Source organism: Somniosus microcephalus, chromosome 25, assembly GCF_052327205.1.
Source record: "Somniosus microcephalus isolate GS21.2 chromosome 25, FLI_Smic_1.0, whole genome shotgun sequence".
Classification (NCBI taxonomy): domain Eukaryota; kingdom Metazoa; phylum Chordata; class Chondrichthyes; order Squaliformes; family Somniosidae; genus Somniosus; species Somniosus microcephalus.
Window position 1 is genome coordinate 31232761 of NC_141011.1, and position 9395 is coordinate 31242155.

The 9395-nt window shown below is 44.7% G+C and overlaps 1 protein-coding gene across 1 annotated transcript in view; it reads right to left on the reverse strand.

Moving 5' to 3' along the window:
- tmem88bl (transmembrane protein 88b-like) overlaps window positions 1-9097 on the reverse strand; it is a 44993-nt gene extending 35896 nt beyond the window's left edge. Inside the window, exon 1 of the mRNA XM_085967085.1 lies at window positions 8431-9097. Within this exon, the coding sequence (XP_085823211.1) occupies window positions 8431-8706 (276 nt within the window). The 5' untranslated portion in view covers window positions 8707-9097. The remainder of the gene's footprint in view (window positions 1-8430) is intronic.
- Window positions 9098-9395: the final 298 nt, after the last annotated feature.

Genomic DNA, 9395 nt, shown 5'->3' on the forward strand with positions numbered 1-9395 from the left:
ATGTTTTGCAGTGAAATGGCACAAAATGAAACTGATCCATCACGCCAACCCCTGCTGCTTACTCATTTCCTCTTCCATTCATTTCATTACCTGTCGACGACTGCCCTTTTCCATTACATCACATGAGCAGATTTTCCATTCTTAATATTTGATGTAATTCTGCATTTATTGATATGGTCCAAAGGCTGGACTAGAGTTTATGAAACACACAATAGACGTGCAGTGACAGTCAAATTACTGATAACTGTCTATCAGATTGTGTTATCTAGCCAGTACTGACTGAGCAGCGATTGAAATTTCTGTCAATAACCCATCGCAATGATATTGAATGTAATAGGCACAGAGCGAACACTGAAATTGGTCAACTCGACACCACAGTCTGACAACTAATTTAACAGTTCCATTCTGCCGAATTTCTTTCACTGGGATACAACCTAAAGTAGATCAGTCATCACCTCCAATCTGCTCTTCCATTGCGATCTGTGTTTTTATTCTGTCAGACAGATTATTTTATTCTGTCAGACAGATTATTTTATATGACCTGGAGACAAATAATTAAATAGAAATCTCTAAGGGCTAGAAATTGGGCTCCTTTGCGCCTCCCGTTAGCGCCTCCGGAGGGGGGGGGCGGCGATATCAACGCCTCCCGCTAAATTCGGCGGTAAGAGGTTGCACCTCAAATCTCATGCACCCAGAGATCATGATGTCCTTGCCGTGCGCAGCCACCCCGGATGAAAAATTCCCTCTGGTCCCCTGCTTGTGTGCCTGCCGTTAACAGCGACGGGTGGAGGAGGCGGCTTTCAGTCGGGTGTCCCCTGGAGGAGGCGGCGCTATTTAAAGGCGTCCACTTCCGGTGTAGTTTTTAAATCGGCCAACAATGCTGCGTTGTTAGTTTCACATCGGCAAAGAGGCCCTTTGACCGATTTGCGCGTTTTGCATTTCAACGAGTGTTCTGGCACAAAAAGATTACCGAGTTTCATTGAGGGGAGATTTGAAAGTGCAATATTTGTATCCTTTCCTGGGGGCTGTACTGGCACTGGACCTCACCCTCCAGCGTCTATGTCAGAGGCAACTGAGGCACAGAGAAAGAGTGCAAAATGTGGCCAGAGGTAGGAGGGCCAACAGGGCTCCAATGGCTGCAGCAGGGCTGGTGGAAGGCTGCTGAGTGTCAGCGCCAGAGACTACAGATGGCCTTGCAGGACGCCCTCGACCAGCTCTGTCCCTGGGAGTGGGAACAGCCAGAGCCATCAAGGGATTCACTGGCTCGCAGGTTGCCTCAAAGCCAGCAATGCTGAAAATGAACATCTGCACAATGATGCAACCTCCCCGTTAAGAGCTGGAAGGAATCTGTGTGAAGGATCAATGCTGAATGCATTGCTCCTGAAATTCAGTCTGCGCTCTGCTGTTAGCACCCCACTAACGTTATTAGCGCTTGATTTAGCGCCTCACTTCTTTCCTGGGGCACTAACACCCAATTTAGTAGAAGTTCAGAATCCTTCGTGCCTGGCGCTAAATTTTCAAAATTTCAAAAGTTAGCGCCCCAAACAGGGCGATTCCCAATTTCACCCCCTCTATCTTTATCACAGTCTGAAATTTGTCCCAGGATACATCTGCTAAGGGATGGGTAAGAAACTTTGCTGCGAACACATAGTTAATCTATAGTACAGTTTGTCTGGCCGAAACTGAAGCACTGACATGTAGTATGTAGCTCCTCTATGATCTTTCCAACAATCCTAGGTCCCAGTCCATGGAAACCTGTCTGAGTCAGTAACCCGAATCTCAAATTTCAGATAATTTAAACAACCAAGAAGGAGTTCCATCTAACGATATGCCTCAGGGAACAGCTCTGTTAGAATTGTCTCTTTTCCATATTGCTCACCAATGATCCTTCTGGGTCAGACTGCCAATTAGGGGAAGATTAGTGCTCTGAACTCATGCCCTGAGTTTCGGACTTTCCAAACTCGGTTCACGTAGAATCCCTGTGACTAGCAGAGAGAGACCTTCATAGCACCAGTCTGGGCTGGATTGCAACCTACATCCCTGAGGTGGAAGATCATAGTTCAAATTCACTGCTCTCTCAAATAATCACCTCAATCAACATATACAGGCTTCACAGAATGAAGCCCCTGATCTTCATATGGTATTTTCCCCATATGGAGGTTTTTCCCCATATGGAGGTTTTTTTAAGGAGCCTATGTTAGAGATATGGGCCTAGATGTGAGGTTGGAATCTCAGCTCAGTGTCAAATGAGACGGCATGCTTGTAAACAGTCTGGTTCAGCCGCAGACAGTTGCCAGGGAGAGGGATGGAGTCGGTGGCTAGGGAATGGCGTTTGTGGCGGGGACAGAAGACAATGGCTTTGGTCTTCCCAATATTTTGTTGGAGGAAATTTCTGCTCATCCAATACTGAATGTCAGACAAGCAACATGACAAATCAGAGACAGTGGAGGGGTCGAGAGAGGTGGTGGCGAGGTAGAGCTGGGTGTAGCCAGCTTTCATGTGGAAAGTGACATTGCGTTTTCCGATGATATTGCCGAGGGACAGCATTTAGATGAGAAATAGCACAATGAAAACTCGGGCTCATGGAACATGGGCAGCACATTGGGGTGTGTGGGAGCAGCCAGTTCCTCAGGACTTAGTTGTCTAACATGTGAAGTGCCGCTCCAAAATATCCCAGCTCGTTTGAACTGTTGCTTATTACACCAAGATGAAGATTAACAGTAGAATTGCTCTCAGTCAGCAAAGTCCAGATTTAATACAGTAATTAACAGTGCCCGTTTCCAACTGAGATAGATGCAGTATTTCTGTGGGAATAAACAAGGATTTGCTTTCTAACTCTCTCACAGTCAGAAGCAGCCACTGCTAGGCTACGGTAATCAATGCTGCTAGCACAAATACAAATGGCAATAAACAGAAATCAATATCCTAAACTACTAACGACGACAATTCTTCCTCACCTCTCACGGAGCAAAGAAATACACCAGAAAAAGCTATTGGTAAGCTTCAAGAAAATAACTGAGAATTATTTATATTATACAAGCACAAAAATAACAGACCCAGCCAGAGCTATAAATAAAACCAGTCAGAGAGTGAAGTTACACCGTGAAATCATATACGGCAGTGGGGGGGTTCATTTGAACTTAACCTGCCAAGCGGGAAACTAATGGTATCGGGTCGGCTGCCTGTTTTACATCCCATTTTTACACCGCACCCAATTTTACTCTTCAGTGACTTCAATAGAGAGTAACATTGGACGGGGTGTAAAATGGGTGGCCAACCCAATCCCGTCGGTTTCCCGCCCAGCAGTCTAGGCTACAATGACCTCCCCATGTCTTTGAAGCTGGGACTGTGGCTGGGTAGCGCCCAGCCTCTGCTTATTGCCTCTGCAAAACAGTGGAGGAAGGGGGAATTGATTTTATGTCTCTCTAGAAGTGGAAAATCTATCCTGTGAGTGGTATAGGTCATGCCTTGTGTGGTGGTGTTAATCTGCTTGGGGAGAATGTTAATCTGCTTGGGAAGATGGTTGATCATTTGGGTATGAGGGCTGATCCCTTGGGTAGGGGATTGATGGGGAGGGGATGATCCTGTGTCTCTCCACTCCACCTTGCAGTGTTTGTGTTGCAATTCATTGCTATATTCTCCCAACTATTTGATTTTTTTTTTTTAAAACAGGAAAGGATTTCCAATGACTGCATTTTGAACACGAGACGCTGACTGATCTTCAATCCCAATAGCAGATAAACAGCAGATACATCACGGAACAACAACAGAAAATGCTGGAAAAACTCAGCAGGTCAGGCAACATCCGTGGACAGAAATTTGAGTTGACGTTTCGGGTCGAACCCTTCTTCAAAACTGGGACCTGGTAAGTACAATGTACATCAATCATCAATGAGCACAGTCATTGGATGAATATTCTGTCCAGCATATCCCCAGTGCAATCAGTACAAACAGAATGAATGGTTTTTTATCTGTGAGGAAAAACCAAGGGGGACAGTGATAGAAGTGAAGGGAACACACTGCCCGGGCACAGTGACATGGTATCTTGTGTTGTCTTCATTATGGTTGCACAAAACATTTACTTTCGGTTTCTTGAGTCCCCTCTCTTTCGCAAGTTGATTGGTGGCAGCGAGGTTGCCAGGGGAACACTTATTAGCGCTGATTTTCCAAGCCCTGGATGAAGGGAAACAGCTGCTTCCAGTTGAAATAAATCAGCACATTTGGCAATGCCCATTTCAGGAACAAAAGTGGTTCTGTGAAAATTGGTTGTGATGGGTTTTTCTTAGGAGCTGACCGATGCCTCCATTCTATGGGAACCACTCACCTGCCCATCACTTAGAAGCATTCAGTGGCACTCACTCGGGTAGTTAGAGCTTCATCCTGCTGTTAAGAGAAGTTTACTCTTTGAATAATCCACACAAACTGAGTCACTCTGACTAGCAGTGAGGCAGGTGGTTTATAATATTCTCTTACTGTGCCTCAGTATTACTGGTGATAGTGGTTTTCACTTTGTTCTCTCCCCCCCACCCCCAAATAGCAGTTATACTGGGAACAGTTTATTCATTTTGAAGATGTGAAAAAAGAGACAATTATAAGAACGAGCTTTGATGAGAAAGTTGAGATATTAGATGAACTTTGGTGGACCAAATGGCAATTTTCTTGATTTTTATTACATTATTATATTTTCTAAAATATATCTATTTGAAGGCAAGCTAGCTGCAGATTCTGCTCCAGCTCTTTTGTGGGACTTAATGGACATTTCTTAATGTGACTAGGAGTCAGTTAGTGAAAGTGTGACAGGACTGAAATTATAGAAGCCATTATTTTGAAGTCATGCATCAATATTCAACAATAGGCTTCTTAAATCTAATTATTTTGCAGAGTGAATTTAATTGAGATTTCCTGATGCCGATCAGTTTTTGGCATCATAGCCATTTGGCCCATCAGGCTATGCCAGGGCTAGCTCTTCAATTGAAGCTGCCCACTTTAATCCCAATTCTCTACCCTTTCCCCATATCGTTTTATATTTTTCCCTTTCCAATATTATCCAATTCCCTTTCAAATTATTTTATATAAGTCACACACCAGGTTATAGTCCAACAGTTTTATTTGAAATCACAAGCCTTCACAAGCTGTTGGCTTGGTCTATACTGCATACAATGCTCTGTTAGTCGTACCATTCAGATGCTGCTTTGACGATTTTGACCTATTTACATTGTGGGGTGACTGCAGAGACCAGTGTGAAGACCAGGTCAGCTGAGCAGATGGAGATCGTGCATGTGCAACTGTTACCAAACTTGTTTGTAATGCTACAGTTCTCCCAGTGGTCTACAACCCAGCAGAAAATAGCAACCCCGAAGGCAAGCAGCAGCAGCACAAACCATTCATCTTTACTACCTCTGGTGCTTTGTAATCAGATGAGGTGGAATTTCTTGCTTCTAGAAGGAAATTACTGCCCCGTTTATATTACAGCATTGGCTCCAAAGACCAGGCACTGCCTCCCAGCAGATGTTCAAAGCCGCTGGGTCCATCCGCCACCAGCCCAGTTGTCTAAATCGCCTGGTGTTGGGAATTTCGACGGGAATTAAGTTCCCAGCAGAGGAGTCCTGCTCCACCATTGTTAGAGGCGGAGCAGGAGTGCAGATCTTCGGTCCCGGTGTCTGTTGTTACTGAAGTTATGCTAAATATTTAAACTTATCAATGAGCGTAAACGGAAATTAAACTCAACCGCACAATTCTGGGCTGACACTGTGATGAATGCACATTGTAGGTGATGGTGCGGACAACGCCTAACTGCAGACTAACACTTTTGCAGGTTACAACCGAACTCCTTAGAGAAACAGTAGCTTCAACAGCCCCCTTGACATTACAGGAGTGCGGTGGCCACAGACGGCGATTCCCCATCCATCAGCAGCACCCTGCAGTTCGGGGACCGCAAAATATGGGTCTACGCATATAACACCGGGTAAAGCTGTGTGGACAAGGAGTGTAAGCGAGGAGTGCTGCTCCCTCCAGCCTGCACTCTGCTCTGTAAAATAGTGCAGTGCATCTACAGAATCCCCCAATGCCAAATGAAAAAGGGGAGAGGGGCAAAAAAAAAGCCGTCTGGTAAAAGCACCTGGAGGCAAGCTCTCCGGTCCCAAAGGAAACGGTTGAGGTATATAAAATATTAAATGGTATAGATAAGGTCCGACCTACACGTTTAACGCAAGTAAAGCAGCAATCAATGTAGGCGGACACTTCAGTGCAGTACTGAAGGAGCGCTGCACTTTCAGAAGAGACATTAAACCAATATGGAATTCCAAGATACCAGGGCACAATTCCAAGAGCGGGGAGGGCCTCCAGTGTCCTGGCCAGGATTTCTCTCTCAAGCGACACCCCCAAAAATAGATGATCTGGTCTTTGTGGAACTTTACTGTGCATAAATTGACTGCATTTCCAGACATTGCAACAGGAACTACACTTTTAAAAAGTACTTCATTGGCTGTGAAGCACATTGCAGCTTCACGAGGTCATGGAAGGCGCTATATAAATGCAAGTTCTTGATTACTTTATACGAATTAATAGTTAAGAAAAAAAGCAAAGTTAATACAGACATTAGGAGGCGCTTCTGTACTCTGAAATAATCTAAAAGTCTTCGCATTGTCCGGGCAGGGGGGAATAATTTAGGGCAGAACCCGTTTCTACCAGATTTCTGTCCTTTCTTGGCCCCAATAGGAAATGTTGACCAGGGAGTGGTGGACCTTTCTTGCTCCCGCCCCTCATTATAACTTGATGGGCACCACAAGGCCGTTTGGAGCGTGGCCAATCGCCAGGGACACCACTGAAAGTTTAAATTGCTAAGCTGTAAGACTTCAGCCAGACCGGCCTCCACCTGCCCCCCGACAAGGTGACACCCAAATCCGTCTGTTTCCGCCAAATGCCCCAGTGTGGCGCCAGAGCATCAAATCAGGTTTAACCCGTGACCCCAGAGAAGCGAGACAAAACCACGGTCCCCGCACTGGCCCATGTTGTGCTGCACTGGCAAAGTGAAATCTTCGTTTTATATCCTGTCCCGACCGTCTCCCGTGGCACTGCGGCAGAATCTGGGCTGAGACTGTTTTAGGTTTAAGAAGGCACAAAGGCTCAAAACTCTTTCATTCTCTGGTGTGGTTTGCAAATTAAGTTAATTTTACATCTAATCTTCAATCAAACCAGTGGGTTTTTTTTAAACTATGAGCTTTATTGATTTTTCAGAAATGGAGGGTAACTTATTAAAACAAATTGGAATTTTTTTCACTGACTAGTTCACTGAAAATAATGAGATTCTGACAGACTCGATAGACTTTAAATCCTTGACCATAGAGCAGTTTTAAAAAATGCTAATCATTTCTGTTTATTCTCTCCTGTTTTAAGTTTTCATGTCTGGGAATGCAGACAGGGAAGTAACTTGTTCCCAGATCGCCACCTACACCAATTCCTGGGATATACACAAGAGCATGGCTCTGCGGGCGAGTTGTCTGCCCGTCTCCCTCCCCTTGATAAATCAGACGTATGTGCCCATCAGTCACCAGTTCCCCCCAGCTTGGTGGAGATTGGGATCTTGGCACCGTGTTAATTAAAGGTACAGGCACCAAGCCTGTGCCTCCATGTTCCCCGGGACCCAATTTTAAACATCACAGTAGCCTGAGTTTGTATTTCATAAAGATGGGTCAGGGTGTCCTTATGTTGTCCTTGTTTTCATTTTCAGACAGAGTATTTTTCAAAGAAGGTATTGTTAGGAAAATTCACAATAACTCATATTTCTTAAACGTAAACCCTTCCATTCTCTTTCAAGTGTGAAAGATCAAAACCTTTAGTTTTCTTGCCACAAAAATGTACACAATCTACCTTTAGCGGAAGTTAATTTTAAAATATGAAGGGTGCAGAAAGTAGCTTACTGCATCCGTTGACTCATGTTGCTGGCTGTATTGTTACAGCGTGATTCACAGCCCAGGCACCACATGCAGCTGAGCAGTACCCCAGGCTCACTCACTGGCATTGCTGACAGAATTGGACCATTGTTCCACCATCCGTTTACACTCAAAACCTTTGGGAGTTTTCATTTATATCATACAAGCACTGTAACGCGCTACTTCAGCACCGAGCAGGTCATCATTAATAGGAGTCTTCTGCCACTCAGATGGCGAAGAGCTACATTTGGATCAACGTGAAAGGAGTGCATCCCCTCTCTATAATTTACGATGGCTGCATTTCTATCATTTAGCATTGGTCAGTCAAACTCAGCGCCTAAACTGCATTTATTTTAATGGAAACCGCAATTCACGCAGTCTTTACAACCTTTTAACTTTAGTCAGTAATATCTTTGGTCCAGACAGGCCACTCACATCCACCATTACAATTTCACAGCTCCTATAAGCAGCAAAGCAAACAGAGAATTAGCATACTTACCCTGGAGTGACACTGAAACCCAAAGTACACCACCACAATGGTTGGCAGCAGCACAATGCAAAACACAGTGCCCATAAGGACAAAGTTCAGGAGGAACAGCACAAAGTTAAAGGCAGTGACCAGTAAAGCCCATCCCCAGCACTCGCATATGCTGCGTGCCTCTAGTGGCCATGGCTGGTCGTCAATGCTGTACGGTGGTGGGTGGACATGATTGAGCATGTAGGCCGTGTCTGACACACTGTCCACATCAAAGTCTTCAATTTCTTGCTCTGCCATTGTACCACTGCAGATATTTCCCTTTTGATTTGTTTTCCACAGTTAATTGATTTTGCTGCAGTTCCCAGCTTCAGTGTTCAGGATACAAAGAGTTACTGGACCAGGCTCCAATCCACACAAGTAGTTTCCTTGTCGGTTATCCTGCTACTCCCACATTAACGTTGCCCTATCCTGTAATGGATATGAATCACTTTCGGTGCTGAGATTTGATGAGGAGCCCAGCCTTACCCGAGCAGCATCCACAACGACAGCTGATTCGATCAGCCTTTGACACTAAGCCAGTTACTCGAGATTAACAAGCTGCCTGAAGATGCAGTCCTTCCCGCCACGAACCAATCCCCTTGTGCTGCATCCCCATCCACTGAGCATGCACCACCCAGATCAGCACCTGGGTATCAAACAATCAGCACAAACTGCAGCAGCTGCCGCCAGGTAACTGCTGCACACACACACACACAAGGTGCAAAACCTAAACCAGACCGTGGATTTTGTCCTTCTGAACTGGCAGTAGACGAAACTGTGACGTCTTTCAAACCTGCAGTTAGTAAATAAATAGTCTTTGTATTCTAATGTAACATTAAGAATAATTCTTAATGTTACATTAATAGCATTAATAGCATTCTTAATGTTAAATTAATAATGTTTTGCAATACAGCAGCATGCAGTATTTAAATTTCACATTGCATTCT